The 22901-nt window shown below is 37.1% G+C and overlaps 4 protein-coding genes across 11 annotated transcripts; 1 reads left to right on the top strand and 3 right to left on the bottom strand.

Annotated features, from left to right (window-relative positions):
* Positions 1-1069: 1069 nt before the first annotated feature.
* Positions 1070-5644, bottom strand: LOC122305397. The gene is made up of 4 exons (XM_043117919.1): positions 5485-5644; positions 4858-4992; positions 1756-1943; positions 1070-1550 (listed from the first exon to the last, which is right to left on the bottom strand). Exons 1-4 carry the CDS (start codon positions 5640-5642, stop codon positions 1342-1344), a joined length of 690 nt encoding a protein of 229 aa, XP_042973853.1. The 5' UTR covers positions 5643-5644; the 3' UTR covers positions 1070-1341.
* Positions 5645-6822: 1178 nt separating this feature from the next.
* Positions 6823-10674, bottom strand: LOC122305396. Of its 3 annotated transcripts, none has more exons than XM_043117917.1 (3): positions 10021-10328; positions 9325-9410; positions 6823-8834 (listed from the first exon to the last, which is right to left on the bottom strand). In XM_043117917.1, the coding sequence occupies exons 2-3, from the start codon at positions 9377-9379 to the stop codon at positions 7231-7233; spliced, it is 1659 nt and encodes a 552-aa protein (XP_042973851.1). In that variant the 5' UTR covers positions 9380-9410; positions 10021-10328; the 3' UTR covers positions 6823-7230. The 3 variants fall into 3 exon arrangements, with proteins under 3 accessions (XP_042973851.1, XP_042973852.1, XP_042973850.1); XM_043117918.1 differs by having other exon boundaries at positions 10187-10324; XM_043117916.1 differs by lacking the exon at positions 9325-9410 and having other exon boundaries at positions 10187-10674.
* A 1466-nt stretch (positions 10675-12140) lies between these two features.
* LOC122305395 lies at positions 12141-14237 on the top strand. Its single transcript, XM_043117915.1, has 4 exons — positions 12141-12406; positions 12546-13384; positions 13632-13804; positions 13918-14237. Exons 2-4 carry the CDS (start codon positions 12605-12607, stop codon positions 14045-14047), a joined length of 1083 nt encoding a protein of 360 aa, XP_042973849.1. The 5' UTR covers positions 12141-12406; positions 12546-12604; the 3' UTR covers positions 14048-14237.
* A 577-nt stretch (positions 14238-14814) lies between these two features.
* On the bottom strand, positions 14815-22627 carry LOC122305394 (nuclear transport factor 2-like). 6 transcript variants are annotated; one of them, XM_043117910.1, is made up of 9 exons: positions 22177-22627; positions 21971-22105; positions 20136-20448; positions 19268-19518; positions 17372-18275; positions 17088-17209; positions 16932-17006; positions 15974-16049; positions 14815-15210 (listed from the first exon to the last, which is right to left on the bottom strand). In XM_043117910.1, the coding sequence occupies exons 1-9, from the start codon at positions 22213-22215 to the stop codon at positions 15119-15121; spliced, it is 2007 nt and encodes a 668-aa protein (XP_042973844.1). In that variant the 5' UTR covers positions 22216-22627; the 3' UTR covers positions 14815-15118. The 6 variants fall into 6 exon arrangements, 5 of the variants coding, with proteins under 5 accessions (XP_042973844.1, XP_042973843.1, XP_042973845.1 ...); XM_043117909.1 differs by having other exon boundaries at positions 15968-16049; positions 22177-22601; XM_043117911.1 differs by having other exon boundaries at positions 15968-16049; positions 16932-16991; positions 22177-22598.
* Positions 22628-22901: the final 274 nt, after the last annotated feature.

Below are 22901 nucleotides of genomic sequence, written 5' to 3'. Positions count from 1 at the left end.
CTAATTCCTTCGATAGACGCGCACTATGCTGTTTCGCACCTGGGGCGCAGTGTCTCCCGTTGACCTCGCTACCCGCAAACGTGTGCACACATAGGGGCCACGAAGGAACAAAGAAAAGGCTTTGTAAAATCTGGTGCACCTATCTTGAATTTCAGACACGTTTGTAGTTAGGATTTTAAAATATATAAATAAAATCACGTATTAATTTTTATATTAATATTAATTTTTTTATATTTAAAATTTAAATTAATATTTTTTTAATAAAATTTAATTTTTAATCAATCATATTAAATTAGTATATATATTAATGTATAATTATACTTACAATTAGATTTTTTTCTCGTAATTAGAAGGGATCCCGTAATTTTGCATTGAAAAAAATATATATTTTACTCCAACCAATTTTAAACATAATTTACTTAAATTTAAAACTCTTAAGAAATTGTATAATAATAACAATAATAATAATAATATTATGAAAAATAAAATATCTAAGAATCAAACTAATGTGGCGTTAGCCGACTCCCCACCGTTTGCACCACTCCACTGGACATAGAATAATTGTATTTCAAATCTTTTTATGAGCATGTCTCCTCCGGTCCCAATGGTGATGCTGATTTGTAAACCAATCTTGAATGAGTCAGGTCTAAGCAATAAAACAAAGTCATTCAGCAGAAGAGACTTTTAATCCTAATTTGCTTCTCTTCCAATCCACATACAGACACATTCAGTTTTTATGCATTTGGTTACAAAAAATATAATTTTGTCCCAAACATGGCCAAAATTCTCCAAAGCTTTGTCTCACTCCAAATGTCAAAATGGTCCCATATTATTATGTTTTCAACATTTCAAAGCTTTGTTTGTAATACTTTTCTGGGTTGGTCTTGTCTTATCCACTTGTTTTTAATGTTTCCCACACGGTTTTGTCTTTACTCAAAGAATATCATCACAAACTAGGCTTTATTCCTCAATCAATATGCCAACTATATTGCTCATCTGGGCTTTAAACCCAAGCAAGTGTTCCGCCAATCCAAACAACAACAGGCTACAGCCCATGTTGGTCGTTACCTTACAATGCCAACTAAACATATTGCATTATAGTGTGGAGAGGAAAAATACTTGGATCTCCCCCTTCCTTTTAGGTTGCATTTACATGCCAACTGATCTCATCATATTTCTCAACAAAAGAAAAACAAAACTGTTTCACATAACTTATTTCATGAACAAATCAAGTATGGAGGTCCCCTCAGTTCGGTTTACCAATAATGGAATGGAAGAAACTTGGGTGAGCAGAGGAATCAAACAGGGAAAAGGGTTGCGGTAATCAATAGTATATGACTCTCATTTTTGCTCAACGGAAGGAATCTCCGACTCCTTCTTCGACTCTTGAGGCTTGCATTCGGTGCATGCTGTACAAGCTGGAGAAGGGAAGTCAGACAGACTAATCCGCAATGCCTGATGCTTCTCATCATTTCCAGGAACATGAAGGAGAGCATCCATGATTAGAATGTCCCAATCACGAGGCCGGAGAAATGATAACCAAGATTCATCTGTTAAGGAAACAAACTGATTCTGTCAACTAAGTAAAAAAAATTAATGTTTCAAGTGAAATAAGTAACTGAGAAATCATGCACTGAATAGAAGAAACAGAATACCCAGAGTATTATTACTATCAATATTTTATAATCATACGACTTTCCAAACAGAAGCATTTTGTTTGACTATCTAAACAGCATATTGAAGTCGAGTGCAAACCTCCATTACGGACTGCCTTCAACTGAAAGGTTCCCGAGCCTTGTGGTCCAGACACAGGAAATGTACAAGATACAGAGTGCCTCTTATGAGTTACTGCAAGTGATGCATTGTACCATGGACCCTTTAAAATAGGTTCCCCAATGGCATCTATGACTGCCCGGTTCTTACTTGCTTTCTCCAAGGCTTTGCTGCAAAGTTTTTAGGCAAATGATTAGCAACCTTACTGTCAATCCTTTTTTTTTTTTCCCCCAAGTACAGAAAATATTGAAGATGGAGACAGGATTTAGGATGATGACATAAAATCATGTATAGTGGAAAGTTTCAATATATTCTTTTTGATAGGTAATCAAAGATATTATTTTCATAAAAATAGGTAAAGCCCAGGTACACAGGAATTATACATAAGGAACGCCTAGCTAGAGGTCACACTAGAAAGAAGAAGGTCATGGACAGAAAGTTTCAATATTATAGAATGTTCATTTTAAGTAACTTCGTTTGCCATAACACAAATTATATAAGACAAAACATTATCAACCAAGCCCAAAAAGTAGCATACACACATATCATTCAACTCAGCTAAACCTTAATACCAACTAAATCGGGGTCAACTTCATGCACCCTTTTTCAATAAATTTGGGTCCAGATGTTTTTTCATGATTCTACCATACATAAGATCATACTCTCCCTCACCTCCTCTTTTATCGTATCCACTTTTCCTAATTTTACCCATGTCATTTTATGCATCCCTCCACTACACACGATGGATTCAACAACAAAAATATTCCGATTTCAGTAAAGGACCGTTAATAAAAACTTATCTCACTTATCAAAAATACCAAGCCCTAGTTCTAGGATATTCCTATAGGTAGCCCTACCCCATGTACACAAGTATACGGGACATTTAAAAGAAAAAGCACAAATCTTTCTTTCATTTTCTATGAGTGATAAATATATCTGAACCTAAAATTTAAAGATGAATATGCCACCATCGGTAAAAGTGTTTTTGCATTTCAAAGTTCTCAAGACTAAGAGCATGTTTGGGATTGAGTTTGAAAGTTTAAAAAGTGTTTTTAATTGTTTAAAAGCTCTTTTAAAGAAAAAATGATATCTTTGGTAAATTTATAAAAAGTGCTTTAATCACCTAAAAGAACTGAAAATCTACTTTTTTAAAAAGCACCAAATTGAAGCTTTTATCGAAAAACTCCTTCAGATAACTGTATATTTTAAAAAAATTAATATAACTAACTTTAAAAGTACTTTAGAGACATGGTTACCAAACAATAAATGATTTTTTAATAATAGAGCTTGTCATTTAAGTTATAAGCTATAAGCCCTAAAATTATAAGCTATATTTTCCACCGCAATCCCAAACATGCACTAAGGATGAATAGATTGTAATTATAATATTCTCTTACTAACATGGGTAAATTTTCTATCATTTTTTTGTAAGTAAATTTTCATCATGGCATCAACTAAATCAATTGGTACACCTTGCAATGGAGAATGATTGGTTAAGTCTCCAATATTTTTAGGGATGGCAATATGTTACACGACCCGTTAACCTAATACGAATACGACACGATAATAGCGGGTTAGGGTTTAGTCTTAACGAGTTCAGTTCAAAATGGGTTGACCCGTTAAGACACGATTGCTTAATGGGTTGATAACGCTATAAACCGTTATGATACGTTAAGAAAGTTAAAGTTACAATTATACCCTTCTACCCAGAAGTAAAATTATTAGAATTTTAATTTCGATATTTTTATTGTTTAGATTGTAATTTTAGACTTGTAATTAGTTTAATAATTTTTATAGATATTGTGATTTTAATATTTATAGAAAATTATGTTAAATTTAATCAAGTCAAACAGGTTAATTTCATGCTTATTCAACCCATTTATATAAACAGTTTGAAACGGGTCATATTGTTTCGTGTCAACCTATTTAGTAATATTCACTAATGAGTCAAAACGGGTTGACACAACACGACATGTTATGTTAATGGATCGTGTTAGGGTTTGAGATTTTGACACAATAAGCTTAACGGGTCGGATTAGGGTTTACCTATATAGTATAATATATATACTTTGACACGACACGGACACGACACGAACACGACCCGTTAACACGATTTGACACCCTAAGTATTTTCTTTATTTTCCAAGTCCCTCATTACCGTAATAGGCTATATCCAAAATCAATTGCCTTGTCTCTCTCTATTTGGAAAGTAAGGGGAAGAAAAGGATGAGGTAGTAATGGCAGCAATGTTGAAATAAATATATGACCTTTTAAGATACATTTGAACTGTGATTTCAACAAAGAATAAAAACCTCGAGGATTATATATATTCACTATTTGATGCCACATGAAGTTAATTCTGATTGTATGCCTTTTAAAAGAAATAGAGGACAACACCCAAAATTTTATTTAACAAACCCTCACTTCCAGCAGAGGAAAATCATGTACAAAGATTTTTTTTTTTTTTTTTTTCTGCGGATGTCTGGGCCAGCTTGCGCACACCTCGACTAATCCCATGGGGCCCCTGTGGATGTACAAAGATAATGACTACTGAAAGGGACGAGACAAAGTATCTATTACAAGATATTGTTATGTCCACCTAGTGTTCTATGTGAAAAACCAATCAACTGATTTCAGGCTCTTTATAGACAACATAAGCCTCTGTAGTTTGTATATGCCAACCTCATAGTTCTCACTCCTCCATGTGGATAAACCCCAAAATCATTTAAAGTTTTTGCAAGGAAATGGGTGATTTTTCCAAGAATGATCATTACTTTACCACTACCAACTGATCCATCAAAAGTAAACAACAAGTTATGTCGTGATTGATGAACAGATCTACCACAAATTTGGTGTACTGACTACCAGTTTTTTCTAACAATTTAGAGCTTAAAGAGGCAGTGGAAGATGATAGGGAGAAAAATAAATACCAAACTCATAAACAGAAATACAGAAACAAACCATTCAAATTAGAAATATTTTCTCTAAATATCTAATTGCTACCATGACAATATTGATGTTATCCACTTCATCTAAAAAAATCTATAGAGAGGAAAAAAAACTCCTGAATGCAATGCCACGTACCTGCTACAGCTATGATAAATAACAAGGTCATCAAGAGCACTCAGAGCAACACCACCCGTTACAGTAAACAAAACAAAAGACACCGCCTTTCGAGCCAATGACTTGCTGTTATCTTCATAGGCAGGCTTCGCGGGGCTGCAGCACAAAGTCTTAATAGTTATATATCATCGATTTTCAACTTCCGTAAACCAAATTGACTGGTGTGAAATCTGGAATCAATCGCACTTATAAATCAATCGCAAAATACAAATAGGTCAAATCAGAAATCACAAAACTCAGCCTCCAAAATCTCTGTAGGATTGTTCTCTTCTGCATGTACCATTTCTCCTAAGTTAAATTCTACCTTTGTTTACTGAGTAAAAACAAAAGCATCAATTAAATTAGCTTTATTGCCTTGTCTTTTTATATATTCTCCTCATTTAGAACAAGATAATATAACACCCTCCACTCAACTGAGGCTGCCCGAGTGAAAGAAGGAAATATTAAATAACGAAGGACCCAGATCAAGATAATTCCCAAGAAAACGGTTTTTATACGGTAAAAATCATAACTTGACTGATTTGTTGAGATCTTCGTAAGTGATCAACACCCAGAGAGAGAGAGAGAGAGATGGCAAGTATTGCGTACCCTGAAAGCTGTGACTTTGAGGATCTCTTGAACAGGTTAATCAATCTTCTCCCTATCATTTTGCTCCTGTAGCTCTGTGTTGCTCTAAAGTCTAAAACCCTTCTTCTGGGCCAGAGGGTTTTTTGGCTAGGTTTGACATTTGTTTCTTGGGGCAACATCCTACGAGTAATTGTAGACTTATAAATTTTTTATAATTTTTTTAATCATATTTTAAATATAGAATATTTCTACAAAAGGATACTATTTAAAAATTTTATTTTATAAAAATAATATTTATTTAAAATATAATTATTTAAATAATTATAAAAAAATAAAAAATAAAAAATTGTACGTGCTGCCACTTTTTTCAGCCAAAAGTGGCAAAAATCCTATTCAGTTATCGTTGTTCGAGTACGAGGTTGTCTTAAACCTTCTGGTTATATTGGCAAAGTATAGTGATCAATGTGATCATAACAAAAGATTTCTTTTTCTAGATTTATTCTTTTTTATTGAGTTATTTATAAGAGCATTGCTAGTAGGCTGCCCAACGGTTCTCGCTAAGCCACCCAACAATTATCGCTGGGCGTATTGTTAGCGTATTTTTTTTCTTTTTATTTTTCTTTCAACAACTTTTTAATATCATAAATCATTAAAAAAAGAATTAAAATATATATATACAATTTTACCAATAGTCACTTTTTATTATTAAAAAAATTTAAAATAATTGAACAATAACTTTGAGAGATTTCACTAGCATTTTTCTATTTATAAATACATCACGTCATTAATGTAAAAGTATGTTACATTGATAATAAATAAATAAATAAATTATTTTTTAAACTTGATTTGTAATTAATGTGATCCCATAATAATTTAATAAATATTACATTTACACCAACATATAATTAACTAAACTCAATTATTCATTCTTTAATGAGAGAATTGCAAGTGAAACGTTGCCTTAAAAATGTAAGCCGAAAAGGATGTTACCCTTCAGCCCAAATCAACCCACCCAAGTTGGCAAGCACGAGAGGGAGCATATTGAAGAATTTCATTTGACCTTCAGAAGTCAAGTCTTAGATTTTGTTTGGGAACATAACTGTTCTCAGATATTATCATACTACTTTAATATTATTCACAAATGATTCATTACTATTCATAAATTATTCATTATTATTAATAAACTATTTAACTACTATTCATAGGTGATTTGAGATACTCTTAACATCCAAACAGTAGTAGATCCAGTTTCGCAATAACTGGATTGGAAAAAATATGTTCAAATTGGCATATGATCCAAATGGTCAGTAACACCTTAGCTTTACAATGCCTAGATGTTTGCAATGCAAACAACTAAAATATCAAAAAATTCTCTCAACTTTACTATCAATCCAAACATCTGTTACAACATTCCGATGAATCGGATATACATACAATTATACAAATACACACATCAACAATCCAAAAACATTACATCAACAATCCAAAACTCGCTCAATGTTTTTTATGCGTATAACATCCGTGGCTCAACTACTTGGGGCTAACCTAAACATAAATCTAAAATACACCATTTCCAAGGATCCTTTGTTCAACTGGAGCGCTATGCTGCAATTCTATCTAAACATGCTTATACAAGAGTATTGACAAATATGTACGGCCAAACAACACCAGCCTTCAAACAACACTAGATAACCTTGTGTGTGTATATGAACATAAACAGCAGGAGATGAAGAACCAACAATCAATCATGGAGGTTTTCCGAAAAATCTAGCTTCTTTCATCTCCCACCCAGTTGTTCTTCTCCTTTGGCCCAGTAGGACCTTCCTCCCCATACAGCTCCACGGGCAACTTGTCGAACATGCTCTCTACCGAATAACGAATCAACACAGGCAAATTCTTAATTATTTTATCCAGTTCAGTTCTCGAATCATAGATGAGAGTTGGACCCCACTCTCTCATAAACTGCAACCAGAAAGGTTCTGTAACAACCTCATCTCCAAGATACTCTGCCGCAACTAATTGATAACGGATGCTTGAATCTACATATAAGTTACTTAGAGCACAGTCATTCCTAACTCCAATCCCAAGCTTTGAGGAGCCCTGGAGATAGATTCCTGGATGAGGGTAGCTTGCGTGCCCACTTTTTGATGAGTAAACAACAGCTTTATTCCCCTCTATGTACTCCAAATCATAAGCATTTACCCATTCACCCCCGCTGTGCTGTGAGAAGTATATACTCCAAAGCTCTCCAGTGAAGTTGCATATACGGAGTGTGATATGCTCCCAGTCACCCACATGCTGTCCCATCTTACTTAGAGCAATATTCACTAACCCGACTTTAAGCGTAACTGGTCCATTGAAGGGGCAGAAAACCCACATTGCAATGTCAGTAAAAGTTCCTCCTAGAGCTGGCTTGACATGAACGTAAAGTTTTGCACTTTCCAAGTTTCCATGTTTGACACTCTCTCTCCGATCATCACCTGGTAAATCAATCCAAAACTCCCCGTCATTCTTTCCCCCAGCTGGCAAATTTGAGCCACTTGCATCAATAGCCTCACCATCTAGAAAGCCAGCTCTGAACAACCGTGCTCCATTTTTGAAAAACCATGGAACAGATGATGGCAAGAAGACCTCTTCAGGATGAAAAAATACAGTGGGTCCATAGTGGTGGATTAGTGCATGAATCTGATCAATGTTTGGCATTGCAGGTAAAGTATGACTTAGATTCTTCAAACATGCAATATTCAGCTCTTCTCCAGCGTCCCAGTAGCTACCACAGAGAAATGTCCCTACAGGAACTCCTCTCCCCAGCATTCCCCGGCGAGAGGGTCTCGTATCCCAAACTCGAAATGGATAATTTGGTAATTTAGAACTGGTACCAAGTAAGAGGCGGTAAATTTCACATTTGTCGGTTAGGTCAGCTCGAACACATCTCACTTGATCCAACTCAGGCTTGTCTGGCTTGTCAGTAACCAAATAGCCCATGGGCTTGTAACCCTCAGGTGGCTGAGGTAGCCAAACATAACAACATCCACCATTATTTTCCTTGCTTCCGTAATCAGAACTCCATATTAAGGCATAATCAAGGGGCTCTTGAAGAGCAGGTGACTGATCAGGGTCACAAGCATGGGCGGTTTCTGACAGATGAGTATCTACTTCTCTAGCCACAAGAACAAATCCTCGTAAAGGCTGGCTGTTAGGTTGGCAGTAGTGGCCAAGGCAATAGAAACCATCAGGTATACCCACCGGTTTATAAAATGCAACACCCTTATTGTCTTGTATCAGGTTAGAGCCCCAAATTAACTCAAAGCTGGTGATTTTAATAACTTCTAATTCTCCAAGACTTATTTTTCCACAGGCAAAACTTCCACCTAAGAAGGCAAGGATGCAGTAAAATAATTTAACAAAGTAAACTGAATTTTCACACTAAAAAGAGATTAAAATGCACAATAACCTTGAAACATATTATGATAAAGTACAATGCCCTTGAAACATGAAATCAATATAAATATCCAAACCAACAGTAATTGAGCATAAATGACACAAAGTGCCAGCCTAGAAAAAAAAAGGTTATGGAACAAACAGACAGATCTCAAAGTTTATTTAGTTATCAAAGGAAAAATCAAAGTGCTAACAATGCCGGTGAAAGCCCCAGGTACTTGGTAAGCAGTGCACGCCTTTTACGCTTTGCTTGTGGTAAGCAAAGTGCTCAGCTCTGGCACTTTGTGCTTAAGGTGAGTTTTTACCAACAATGTGCTGGAGCTCTGAAGTTATAAATCATGTTCTTAGAATAATCTTAACTGAAGAAAAGAAATCCGATATCCAATTTGACAGAATGTAGGAATTTCTCAAAGAGTTTACAATTTCTGAAGAGACACCCTGCTCCACGAGCTTCAACAGAACAAAAGCTAGCCATCAAGGAACATAAAAGTCTTTATATAGATATTCTGGGGAAAAAAAAAAAAAAAGTCACAAGTTCATATCAATTTAATAGAACCTCTTTCGCAAGGAATGATCCTACATTGTTCCAAAAGTACACCCGAAGGAAAATAAAAGACATCAGAACGTTTTCTCTGTTCCAAATAGTTAATCATGTCATCAAAAGCGTACAACGGGTGCCCCCTCTGAAATGTATGATCAGCTTTGAATTTATTTTTAACAAAAGAATACACTTCAACAACAATCCAATTCACCTAAACAGTAGAATAAAAACAATTCAAGATTAATTGGTATTTTCCCTTTTACCCTTAGCAAAATTCAAATACAAAATGGCCAGCCGACAAAACAATACGAAGTTGCGAACCCTATTGCCAAAGTATAGAATAAAGCGGAATAATAAATAACGGCGCCTCTCGCAGAATTGTCATATTCTCAGGGCAAGCGAAAAGGGAAACACAAGCGATCAAGCTCAAGCTCAGATAGTTAGACGAAGTTCAAGTTGACCCCGAACAGTAAGAGAAAGAAATTGCACATTTTTATAAATATCAAATCCCTCTTTGCAATACATGATATCGGATTAACACATAGTTACTCAGCAAAAAAGACTAATAACAGTACCCGTAAGAAACAAATATGATCAGGCAACATCTTCAACCCATGATCCATTTCCACAATCAAGCCATAATCCAACAAAATCCAGAAACACCCATTAATCAGAAAAGCAAAATCAACAACCACAACTGACCCAAAACACACACTCCAGCGAAACCCAAAAGCCCCGTACCTTCAGGCCATATGGGAATCGGAGCCGGCAGCGAGAATGGTTTGGGCTCAGGAGGCGAAGACAAATCGGTGACCCTGTTCCAAAAAAAGCAATTGCAACCAAACATCATCGCCAAAAGCCCTCTCACATACAATAGAACCTTGAAGAAGATGTCTCTCAAAGCTTTGATCTTTGAAGCCCCTGAAACTGAGAGTGACAGACGGGTCCGCAACCCCACCCCCATGTTCCAACAGCCGATGAGATTGAAGGGGTCATCATGTCGTGGGGCCCTCTTCTCATGCTCTGCATGATGGACTATAATCGTTGTAGTTGCTAACGATTTCTGTCATCTCCCTTTGAAGCTCTCTTTTTTTATTTATTAATGTTTGGGGTTGGTTTTTTGACTTTTTGTCAGGTATAAACTATTGAGTTTAAACAGAATAATTATCCTCCTGGATTCGCCGAGACAGAAATAAATCATTAGAGTCGAGGTAGATATTTATGAATGTCAAATCCAACATTTCTCGCATTTCTCATATAATTATTGTATAATTTTCGAAAACTAATAAAGCATGTTCTCTTTTAGATAAGAGAGAATGGACATGTCGTATGGGTGGAGGGGATGGGTTCTTTGAAATTTGTTGATGCAATTATGTTTAATGAGAAAGTTAGTTGGGACCAGCTGTTGGGTTGGCTTTGCCTTCCTTGTTTGGTGTATTATTATGATGTGGTGGTTAAAACTGCTGAGATGTTGAATGACTTTCTCGAGAAAAATCTTGAGATGTACTAATACTGCTACTAGTACTGCACCAACCATGCATTAATTTACACTTTGACCATTTTAATTTGTTCGCCATCTTATACCATTTTAGAAATAATTAGCATATAATATATGTTAACTTCAGTAATCATGTATTAAGGTATGTTCAAGCGGCCAGGGAAGGGTGGGAAGCAAAAGATCAACTTCACCAGTATGATATTTTCTGTGTGTCCATATATATGGGAAGAAGAATACGAAGAAGAAAAATATCTTCCATCGCATTATTGCAAAATGTTCAATGTAACAAAAATCTTCAATCCGTTGTACTCTTGCAAAAGTTTCTATTAATTATACGAGTAATATTAAATATAGTCATAAAATATAAAATTATTATATATTTTTTTTAAAAAGAAAGTATTTATTATTAAAAAATTAAAATTTTTAAATATATTTTATATTTATTTATTTTTTTAAAAATAAATATACAACGCTTATAAATTTTATCATATAAATAACATTTTTCAAATTATATATATATATTAATCCCAAAATACGGTGTCCAAGATTACGACAGGTAGGATGGTGATGAGAAATATTTGTCCGGTTACTCACACCCACACAGGAAAGAATCCAACTAGGCTTTCTTCGGACAGTGGAATAATATCAGATTCTACGGCTATTTAATATTTTATAATTATTTTTTTATTTAATATTTTTTTATTTTTTTATTATTATTAGGTTAAAACTCAGCAACTGGGGAATAGTTTAAATCCAGATGAACAGTTTTAGCCACGTGTATGGTTGAGAGTCAAAGATCAGGCCAGTCCCAACAAAGAATTCTTGTGATGAAGGATGTTTTCATGTACAGGTAAAACTCGTGTATAAAGTCGACTCTGAGGTCACCTAAAATCATTTGAGATCTCACTATCCAAACGTAGTCATTACCTCACTCTCCAAACGTAATTAGAACTTAGCCACGCGTCCGGTTGAGAGTCAAAGATCAGACCAGTCCCAACAAAGAATTCCTGTGATGGAGGACGTTTACGTGTACTGGTAAAACTCATGTGCATAAAGTCGACTCACAGCCTGCATGACGTAGCAATAGCATCCATCCAACTGTGCATATGCCTCAGTGGCCCACCCGCACCAATTGCATGGAAAGGAAGGCTCAGGCTGTCAGGTTCCTCGTGTGAATTTTCTTGAAGCTAGAGAACAAATTGATATTTTTCTCCCCCAGCTGGCTGAGCAAGTAGATCACTTCTTCTCCTCCATTCAATGTTTTTCTTTTGCTTTTCAAGAGAAACGCATTGGTCTTTCTCTTATAAAATGGAGTTCTGCAGACAACTCTCTGGTTCAGTTTCTATATTCTGAACAGCTCTTCTTTTCTCTGTCAAATTTTCTTTTAGCTAGGCTTTGATTTTGTCCATTGTCATAGAAAGTTCTCTGAGATCGTTACTGGCCTCTCTTATTTCTCAAAAGTGGTAAATTTTCTTCTGTTTTTCCATTATTCTGTACCTTATATTGAAGAAAAGTGACATTAATTTTACTTTTTACTTTCTGCTTTAGTAACTAGAAAAGATTAGCTCTTTCAAGTTGGCTCTAACTCTGTTATCTGCACAGGGCTCTATACCCAAAACAAGCGGCTACAACAGCTGAAGTTCTATTATCAAAGAAGAAAGATGCTGCTCAGAAGTTCTTCAACACCATTACTCGGATCCCTCCACTCAGAAAGTCCCAACAACAACCTCAATCACTATGAAACCTGTATTACCCTCAAGCACCCACCACCCACCATCCACCAAAGCCACCACAAGCTCTCACTCCACCAAGCTGGGTCTCTCAACCTCTCCTCATTCTCTCGCAACACCTCCCCAATCTCTCCCTCCATTGCTGACCTCGACCGGAATAAAGGCTTTCGAAGAGCTCAGTCTGAAGGAAACTTGGAAGGACTAGCCTATGCTTCTTGCAGCAACAAGTTCTTCATGTTGCAAACTATACCATCTACGAGAGGTGAATGCGAAGATGACGAAGAAGAAGAGGATGAAGAAGAAGATTATTATACAGAGGATGATGAAGAGAGAGATGAGTTAGAGGAAGATGAAAAACCACTGTGGAGGAATGAAAGAGGTGAAGAGATGGTCATGGCGATGGAAGCACAAGCTCTTGGTCTAGAGAACAAAACAAGAAACCTGACTCTGACAGAGGAGGCCAGTGTTAGGGAGGAAATTTGGAATCTGGGTTTTGGACGTGGTCAAGGGATGGAAGGAGGGCCAGGTGTTGGTGTTGGTGTTGGAGGAGGCGGCGGAGGCGGTGGGGGCAGAGGAGAATTCAACTCAACAGGGTCCGGTGGGGATTGCGGGGACAATCAAGGAGGGGTTGAGGAGCATTTTAAGAGGATGGTGGAGGAAAATCCTGGAAACCCTTTGTGTTTGAGAAATTATGCTCAATTTCTGTATCAGGTTAGTTTTACCATATTTATTTGTTAGCATTTGGACATATTGCTTTTCTCATCCTGTGCAATCATTAGGCTTATAATTGCTTTTTTCTTTTAATTTTTCTAATTTTTCAACCATGGATAACTAACCGTATACTTCAGAAGCCTAAACATTTGAACAATGGGACGATTTCGCTTAATTCTCAAGTTAATTGGAATTATGTTTCATCTGGGCGTTAATAGTAATGCTTACAATCTTATTGTTTTGACAGTCCAAGAGAGATCTTCAGGGGGCAGAAGAGTATTACTCTCGTGCAATACTAGCAGATCCCAAGGACGGTGAAGTTCTATCACAATGTGCTAAGCTAGTATGGGAGCTCAGTCATGACCAAGATAGGGCTTCAAGCTACTTTGAACGAGCAGTTCAAGCTTCTCCTCAAGATAGGTGTGTATCTAAGAAAACTTCATACATTATAATGAAAAAACAAAATTATTTTCTAAAGTCAGGCTCTGCATTTGTATGTCATGCAACTTAACTTTAGGATTGTTGGTTTTCAGCCATGTTCATGCAGCATATGCAAGTTTTCTCTGGGAAGCAGAGGAATATGTGGATGAAAGTGTTGTGCCAGAAGAGATCCAAGTCATGCAATCACATTTTCATGGAGCTGTCGCTTCTGCAAGTGCTTAAAAATTGGGTTGTGGGAGCCTTGTGAGCAAGGCACATAGGTTTTGAACCTTCTGCAAGTTCAACCTTGAGAGAGAGAGAGGATGGCAATTCTTTCTGAGCTATTGGCTGGTTAGAGGATAGCATTATTCAAGAATAAGAATGGCCTTCCTATCGTGTATGTGTATAGACATTGTTTATGTATACAGGTAAACTGGCAATGGAAGCCAGAGTTCATACTCAATGTCCCATATTTGATTGCAAAAGTTTTCGCAAATATATAGATACAAAAATTATTTAAGCCTAAGCTCTAACATATTCCGAAAGGACTTCAGAGGAGGAAAATCTAACATACTATACATGCAAATTTTTATGGAAACACAGCTAGTTTGGATAGGCTACAACCACAATGGACAATATGCAATTTTTCCAAATATTACCCTGCTCGGAGATTCTATGAAATCAATTTTTAAAAATATCAATTACTACCCCTACTCTGAAATTTAAAATTATTAATGCTTCCCTGCTCAGAAATTAAAATAAATAAATTAAATCGAAAATTGAAAAACATCAACTAACACCATGCTCAAGAGACATCACTTGAAATTTTGCTCAACAAAAAGGAAGAAAGAGGATTTTTCAGGACCTGTATCACCTCTTTTTTTCCCGGCATTTGCTCTTGCACAGAGTCCAAAAACAGGCATTTTGATACATGAGATTGTCCAAGCGCATCTACTCTTTTACCTTATTTGTAATTGATTATCGCACTAAACAGAGGAAATATGGTGGTATAAGCACAATGAAAAGAACATCAACGATTCCTCTTCATTCATCATGAAACTAACGAAATGTTTGTCACTAAAAAAGAAAAAAAAAAAAAAACCGTTTGTGACTACAGCAGGAAACAACAGAAACAAGCTTCTTGACAATCCAATCCCGTAAAATGGCACATCTGAAAAACTACGACATATTTCCTGGAACCATTAGAAGGAAAATGCTTGACCCATGAATGATTGCCAAGGCTTTTTCATCTCATCATCACTAACCACACTAATAAGAATCATTTCCTGTCAGTCTGTTGTATCCACCACCATCCTAATCACCTCCCGGGTAGCTTCCCAGTAATCCAAAACTCCCCCATGTGATAGTCATTTGGTCACTTCCTCTTCCTCTTCCTCTACCCCTTCCTGGTTTAGGCATTTCAAATAGATGTTAACAAAAAAAAAGGAAGACAAGTGGCTACTCCAAGCATACCATGCCACATGAAAAGTGAATGATACTAACACGAAAGTTCAATTAGGTGTAATGATTATAACTGCCAGTCAGGTCTCCAGGTTTTTTTTCCTACTCAAGGAACACTGTTTTTAAGATGAGTTATGCTATATACAATCACTTTTGCGTAATCTATGTGCACTCCACTGATGTGATTGGCTGTATCAATTTTCGGTTGACATGAATCATAAGACAAATGATCAATCACAAGTGGTTATATCACAGCAGCTATTGTTTTCTGAGTCTGAAACCAAGGAGTCTGCTGCTTGTTCTTCTCAACACGCTAACAACTATGACACTCGTTACCGTCATCACTACCACAAGTACAGACGAAGGGCCATCACGATATGATCACTACAGCTATAGCAGCTACCAGTGTGTCCAGTAACACCAATGCTCCAGCAGTGGCAACACGCCACCATCAAATCCATCGTTGGAAGTTGCTCTTTGAATATATTCCAAAGACTTTTTTCGCAGTTTTTATGTTCCAGGGATATAATTAAAGCCCAAATTGACATAAAGAGAAATTGCAAAATTCCAGATTAAGAATTACACTGCATGCAATTATAAAGTGAATAACCAAGGAATACGTTCATTAAAGTACATTTTTTAATTCAACGAATCATGCTGGGTTAATAAATACATCTCATCCGAGTAGTTTAAGGCACATACTTCCACCTTGATAAGTACTGCTCTCGACTGGCATCTTCCTTAGAATGTAGACTTCACTTCCAGCCAATTGTATTGGAGAGGCCTGCAGAGGACCATTTGATGCAAGCTAATATCATCTTACAGGCTTGACAGTTAAAACATAAATCCTTCCAAAATTCAATAGATTATTGAAGACATTATTTACAACCACAAGAAAGGCTGGTTCTTTTAGGCACATAAAATATTCCCCCAGCTTCAAAAATATAGTCCCATTTGACAAAACATATATTTGAGAAAAATAATATTAATTAGATAAAATCCATCCAGGTACCATGTTTTGTTTTTTGGTACTATGCTTCTGATGAAAAGTGAAGCAAGTATATAAGAGGATGAAAAGGATATTATTGGAAATTGAAGGACTTTTATTTTTGGACTTGTGAATATGGAAAAATAACATGGGACATCCCCAAATGGCAGTGTGGATTATAAATATGGGACAGAGGGGGTAACATATTAATGCAGTTTACTGGGAATCGCAATCAAAGAAACCAAAATAAATCAATAACATAGTTGATCTCTAAGCTTCGATATATAGAGAGAGTAGCTGTCCATGTTACATTCATCTTATAATGTATATATCTGTGAAACAGAGTTGACATCACACAAATAATGATCTAGTCTCGATCAAGAGCTCAATCTGGAAGATAAAAGCAGTTCATAAAGAAATTAAACAAGGTGTTTAATGTTTTAAAAAGTAAATAAAAATTGCAAGAATTACAAGCTTAGATTTCTATCCACATTTATGTGATTGGCTTAAGTGCATAATGCTGCCAAGTCAACAAAGGACCCAATTAAAATATTTGTGATTGGGTAGGCAGATGGCTGAGGTAAAACGAATGTCATCAAACAAACGGATTTTTCACCTCAATGCCTTGAATACTTTCCTCTACTAATTAAACGTGGAGAAAAAAGAAGAAATAGAAACCTCGAGTGCATTTTTTACGCTAATAAGGTCTTCAAACTCGACAACAGCACGGCAACTTTCCTGTACATACCAAGGCTACTTGAGCTTCTCTAAAGGTTATACAAAAAAAGAAAAAAACCCAAACAAAAAAGTCAAAAAGTAAAATGAGAAACTCACATTCTGTGACGTAATCAAGATGCCATTGGGTATTATGTGGCCGAATTTCTTGAATTTCTTCCTGATTTTTTTCTTGGTAATAGTAGGAGGTAAGTTCATCACATAGACAGATTTCGGTTCACCTGGAGGGATGATTGAGGAAGGATCAACTTAGAACTTCAAAAACGAAATTACTGAAAATTTGACAAAAGCTCAGACAAATGAAGAGGATGTTCTGAGGTTTTTAGGGTCATTAAGACAACATTACCGAGTGAAATGTTCAAAACATGAATCAGGAAATTGACCTTCTTTTTCTACTGGCAAGCCCTCATCCACTGCATCTACCCCAGCTTGAGGCACTAATGATAATGTAGAGCTTGAATGCTGAGCAGCAGGCTGTGGCGTTTGATTCCTCTCTGAAGTAGCAGGGGAACTTCTGTGTAAAGATTCCGCCACATCAACCCTAGCTTGAACCCTAGCTCGAGGCACTAATGACAATGTAGAGTTTGAATGTTGAGCAGCAGGCTGTGGTGTTTGATTCCTCTCTGAATCAGTGGCGGAGCTTCTGTGTAAAGATTCCAAAGCATCTACCCCAGTTTGAGGCACTAATGACAGTGTAGAGTTTGAATGCTGAGCAGCAGGCTGTAGCCTTTGATTCCTCTCTGAAGTAGCGGGGGAGCTTCCATGTAAAGATTCCACAGCATATACCCCAGTTTGAGGCACTAATGACAGTGTAGAGCTTGAATGCTGAGCGGCAGGCTGTGGTCTTTGATTCCTCTCTGAAGTAGCAGGGGAGCTTCCGTGTAAAGATTCCACCGCATCTAACCTAGCTTGAGGCACTAATGACAGTGTAGAGTTTGAATGCTGAGCAGCAGGCTGTGGTGTTTGATTCCTCTCTGAAGTAGAGGGGGAGCTTCCATATAAAGATTCCACTGCATCTACCCTAGCTTGAGGTACTAATGATAATGTGGAGTTTGAATGCTGAGCAGCAGGCTGTGGTGTTTGATTCCTCTCTGAAGTAGCAGGGGAGCTTCTGTGTAAAGATTCCACCACATCTACCCTAGCTTGAGGCACTAATGACACTGTAGAGTTTGAATGCAGAGCATCAGGTTGTGGTGTATGATTCCATTCTGAAGTAGCTGGGGAACTTCTCTGTAAAGATGGCCAGGCAGAAAATGATGGTCCAGGCTGTCCTTTAGATCCTCGCAACTAGTAAGTTTCCACCAAATAACATGTAATAAATAAGAAAAAATCCAACACCAATAAAGATATTCCAAACTTTTACCAATCACTGATGACTCCATTATTAGTAATTGAGAATATATACATGAATACCAAACACAGACAAATCTGTTTCTGTAAGTACTAATGAAAGAAGCCCATCCCTTCATGTTGACCCAAATGCATGTTTCTGTTCTGCAAATCGTGTCAAACTTGCATTAGTCTACAACTCCCGTTCCTCTCTCACAGAAGGTCTTTGCCCATCGATTCAGCAAAAAGGTAAAATAGAACTGAAAAGACTAAACCTGTTCTGTTAATAATGACTCAAAACTTCAAAGCTCCAGCTGTGGAAGAGTTAAGGGGAAGGGTATCTTTGTCATGGAAAGTGAGGGGGTGAGTAATGCTGATAAACTCCTTAGGATTTGAAACTTGCTTAAAGAATTGAAGGTCCATATCATATGCCTCCAAGAGACAAAATTAGTGATATGACCAGGTGTGTAGTCTAGAGTCTATGGGGGTGTCAATATGGTGATTGGTATTGTCTAGGGTCCCGGGGAGCTTCTAAAAGGAATTTTATTTATGTGTGACTGGATGCTGGCAGAACAGATAGAGAACTTTTGTAGGGAAGTTTATGGTGGCTCTCTCATTTAAAACGTTGTTGCATCAATAACGTTCAATGAGAGGCTCAGGATTGTGTAGCTCAAGTGATAATTGTCTTCAAATCATTTCAAGAAATTTTCTAAGAATGCAACATATGAAGAACAAATACACAAGTGAAATGCAAACTGGAATAAACCTTAGCTAAGGGAATATAAAGCACATACTGCAGGTGAAATCACAACTGTCCGCACATGTGCACAGGCATATGGCAAAAGACAAATGCAACAGTGCATTTAAGAATGCACTCAAACAGAAACAGGTGAATAGTTAAACCGCTCTCAGGCAAGCCACACACACTCTAATAACGGAAAGGTGCATACAACAGAAGCATAAGTTTTCTTTGGATCCTCTCCCACATGTTCTTCCATGGCCGGAGCTGGGGGCCCTTCTTGTACAATGTTTGCCATGCTTTGAAATGAAGCAGACACGTTCTCCTCTACAGGAGTTTCTCCAGCAGTTTCAGTCCCATAACCCTCTTGCTGCTGTTGCTGTGCAAGACTACACTCACCAACTGGATTAAGGACTGCATCCACAGAGTCATGCATATCTTGCCCCCAAACAAAGTCCGAAGCTTCCAAAGTCGCATGGTTAAAAGAGAACAAAAAAAAAAAAAAAAGAAAATGAAAGAAAGGAGAATAGCAAAAAGGTAATCCTGTCTCTTATTAAAGAACCTAAACCAGCTAGATGCCAACAATTGAGAAAAAGAAACATTTTGCAGAGATTAAGGAATAGACTAATGCTAGATACAGGCCTCGCTAGTCATGCAAGTTCCATGCAGTCCCTTTGAAAAAAAGCGGGCCAGCCCCTCTATAATAAAGTTATGAAAAAACCACTTTTTCATGGTGAGATCCACTTTTTTTCAAATGAAATGCACAGGACTTGCACCTACTAAATAACAACACACTAAAAACTGATAACTGATAACTGGTAACTGGTAAAACTGATAACTGAGCTGAAAGGCCCAATAATAGCACACTAAAAAAATTGTTTGCTAATTTGAACGGACATCCGCATCATACAATGAGTCCTATATACATATAATTGCTTAAAATCACATGATGAACCATGCAAATCACAGGCAAATTAAACTTCCTGGATTCCTATTACGATATTCTGCAGAAGAGTAATTCAACCATTTTTGTTTGATAAGTAATTAAAACAAATCTCATAGCAAAGCAGCGGCATTACCATGTGGCTCCGGAAGAGCACTAGAAGAATTCGGTTGAGTATCGAATATGCCTCCTAACAGAATGGGTGCTTGATTTTGGTATGCACTTGCATCATCATTAATGAACTGAAAGATATCATTGAGAATAAGGTAACCATCTCCCAGAGGTATAAGAAAAATGATTTGAACAAATTTCCTCTTTTTATTGAAACCCCTGATTTTAACCATTCCTGAAACAACCACCAAAACACCTCCATGCCAAGAATAAAGAGAGTTCGTGGTCTGGATCTCAATTGCAGCAAGATTTAGTGACATGAGAAGTCTATGAATTTTCTGCAGAAGGTAAAAAAAATCAACATTATTAAAATGGAGAAAACATAAAGCACATTAGGCAAGGGTTCTCTAATGTCTGAGGATGAGCAAGAATAATTGAGAAATATAGCTTAACTAAAGGGTTCGTTATGTTTCGGGAGAGGGAAGACCTTCCAAAATAGGGTGTAGCAATTGGAATTTGAGTATACACGCAAATTTACAAATGACACATATTTTAATGAAACAAATACTCTTTCAAAAAATGTCCTATAGAATAATAGAAGGACCAAGGTGCATGGGTTCATATTTGGGGGAAAAAAAAGAGCTCAAATTTAGCGATTCTTTTTTTTTTTTTGGGGGGGGGGGGGGGGGGGGGGGGGGGAAGATGAAAACTGTGCACCTTTTGCCCCGTTTAATGAAATTTTTTACTTATAGAAAAGCTTATACAAATTAAATACTTCCTTTTGGAAAATATTATCTCCTAGAATCAATCCAACAAGGAAAGCACATCATCTACTGTAGGAAAGAAAGAGAGAATTTTGGAAATATTTGTGGTATGACAACTATCTGTTGAGTGCTGTGGAGTCTGGTCCACACCGCTCGAGCGGAGGCATTGGCCGCTCGAGCGAAGTCAGGCAGAGTCGAACGCTCGATGTTGGCTCGACAGTGAGCTCGAGCAGGAGGAGTTCGCTCGAGCGGAGGCATTGGCCGCTCGAGCGAAATCAGGCAGAGTCGAACGCTCGACGTCAGCTCGACAGTGGGCTCGAGCGGGATGCGGAAGGGAAGTTCGCTCGACGCGCGCTCGACACGCCGCTCGAGCGAACATACGATTTAGGGATTCCGCCGTTTGAACTATAAATATGATTTTTGCCTCTTAAGTCTGTAACAGAGCAGCTACGAAAACACTGTGGATGAACAGTGTTGTGACCCATCTTGTAGTGTGATTCCTCAATAATAAAAATCCTCTGCAGCTCCCGTGGACGTAGGCAATTTGCCGAACCACGTACATCTTGTGTCGTGTGTGATTGCGTGTGTGATCGTTTTCTCATTCGGTGTTATTTTTCAATACATTGTCATCATTTTTCACAACACTATCCCCTCAAATGGAAACCATGGAAAGAATTTAAACTGGCACCATACACAAACAGATTCATCTTCATGAAGTGAAAAATCCTGGAAAGAGAAGCCATTCCTCAGTCATATTCCTTTTAAATTGGTTTTTTGAAAAAAAATACAAACCCCGAGTGATAGAATTTAACCAAAGTTGATTCACGTTTCCTCCAACAATTCAAAAAGAAAAATTCTAATGATGAGGTGATGGTGCCTATTGATCTTTGAATTTCTTTTATTTAAAAAAAATAAAAGATGGTCCAAAGGTGATATATATATATATATATATATAGCATTAATCAATCTAACAACAACCCACAAGAATAAAACCAAAAAGAAGCAAAAATGAAAAAAAAAACGTTATACATTAACATAAGCATGCTAACAGATATGTATTGGCAGCTATTCAGATACTGTTCCCAAAGGAAATTACCATGAAATCATTGGCAGAATTGCTTGAATTGCCATCTACCAGAATCATGGTGCTGCCTAGGGAGTAGAACTTATGCACAAGATCGGGCTGAACCAGAAGAACCGGATAGTATTGATTGGTAAAGTTCGACCCCACCTGCAAAACCCAACACAACCCCTTATCACCCATTAACGTAAGCTCCCATATACGAGTGTGTGAGTGCCAACCTGCATGGCACTGCCATGGCGTAGGTACCAGGAGGCCATTTCCAGAGTCTCTTCCTTGCTCTGTTTCTCAAGAAAATCAGGCAGTGGATGCACCAAGAGGGAAAAGGAGCACCTCCGAAACCCTAATCTTCAAGAACCAAGCCGGTTTTATGGAGGTTTGTCGCGTCCAATAAGAGAGTTCACAGAACCAGTTCTTTGGAGATTTAAGGGCGGGAAAAAAAAAAAAAAAAAGGAATAAAGATTCCAGGCGAGAGAGAGAGAGAGAGAGAGAGAGAGAGAGAGAGGGAGAGAGAGTACTAAGGAGATCAAGAAGGAAAATGAAATAAACAGAGTATCGATATGTTAGCCGAGAGAGAGAGAGCTCTTTGCCAAACTTCTCCAATTCGCTGGTTTTTATAGTTTGCTACCAGGGAAATACAGCGCGAAACCACGGCAGTCGGTTTAGGTGTTAGCACTTACAAAGTGCTGCCCAATCACGACCGTCCATTACAATCAAACAAGGATTACTTTTAACGGCTCTGGTTCATAGTTATTTTCTTTAACAAATTTTATATGAAATATGCTATTATGCCGACTGAATTTACCTCTCATTTTAACTAAATTGTTTTATTTAATGATTACGAAAGTGTTTTTTAATGTATTAATATATTTTTTTATTTTTTAAAAATATTAAAATATATTAAATATGTTAAAAAAGGAAAATACCAATATGCTGCTTCTCTCTC

The sequence above is a fragment of the Carya illinoinensis genome, chromosome 3 (genome assembly GCF_018687715.1).
Source record: "Carya illinoinensis cultivar Pawnee chromosome 3, C.illinoinensisPawnee_v1, whole genome shotgun sequence".
In the NCBI taxonomy this organism is placed as follows: domain Eukaryota; kingdom Viridiplantae; phylum Streptophyta; class Magnoliopsida; order Fagales; family Juglandaceae; genus Carya; species Carya illinoinensis.
Note: the sequence above shows the minus strand (reverse complement) of the source record. Positions and strands in the feature narration are given on the sequence as shown.

Excerpts from the sequence above, each read along its gene's own strand:
- LOC122305397 (XM_043117919.1), bottom strand. The coding sequence starts at position 5,642 with ATGTTGCCCCAAGAAACAAATGTCAAACCTAGCCAAAAAACCCTCTGG. Across the intron at positions 4,993-5,484 it reads TCAAAGTCACAGCTTTCAGG|CCCCGCGAAGCCTGCCTATG; the intron begins GTACGCAATACT and ends TTTGTGCTGCAG. Across the intron at positions 1,944-4,857 it reads ATTTATCATAGCTGTAGCAG|CAAAGCCTTGGAGAAAGCAA; the intron begins GTACGTGGCATT and ends AAAACTTTGCAG.
- LOC122305396 (XM_043117916.1), bottom strand. The coding sequence starts at position 10,409 with ATGGGGGTGGGGTTGCGGACCCGTCTGTCACTCTCAGTTTCAGGGGCT. Across the intron at positions 8,835-10,186 it reads GATTCCCATATGGCCTGAAG|GTGGAAGTTTTGCCTGTGGA; the intron begins GTACGGGGCTTT and ends TTGCCTTCTTAG.
- LOC122305395 (XM_043117915.1), top strand. The coding sequence starts at position 12,605 with ATGCTGCTCAGAAGTTCTTCAACACCATTACTCGGATCCCTCCACTCA. Across the intron at positions 13,385-13,631 it reads ATGCTCAATTTCTGTATCAG|TCCAAGAGAGATCTTCAGGG; the intron begins GTTAGTTTTACC and ends TTGTTTTGACAG. Across the intron at positions 13,805-13,917 it reads CAAGCTTCTCCTCAAGATAG|CCATGTTCATGCAGCATATG; the intron begins GTGTGTATCTAA and ends GTTGGTTTTCAG.
- LOC122305394 (XM_043117909.1), bottom strand. The coding sequence starts at position 22,215 with ATGGCCTCCTGGTACCTACGCCATGGCAGTGCCATGCAG. Across the intron at positions 20,449-21,970 it reads ATTCTGCCAATGATTTCATG|AAAATTCATAGACTTCTCAT; the intron begins GTAATTTCCTTT and ends TACCTTCTGCAG. Across the intron at positions 16,050-16,931 it reads GCGTAAAAAATGCACTCGAG|GCCTCTCCAATACAATTGGC; the intron begins GTTTCTATTTCT and ends GGTCCTCTGCAG.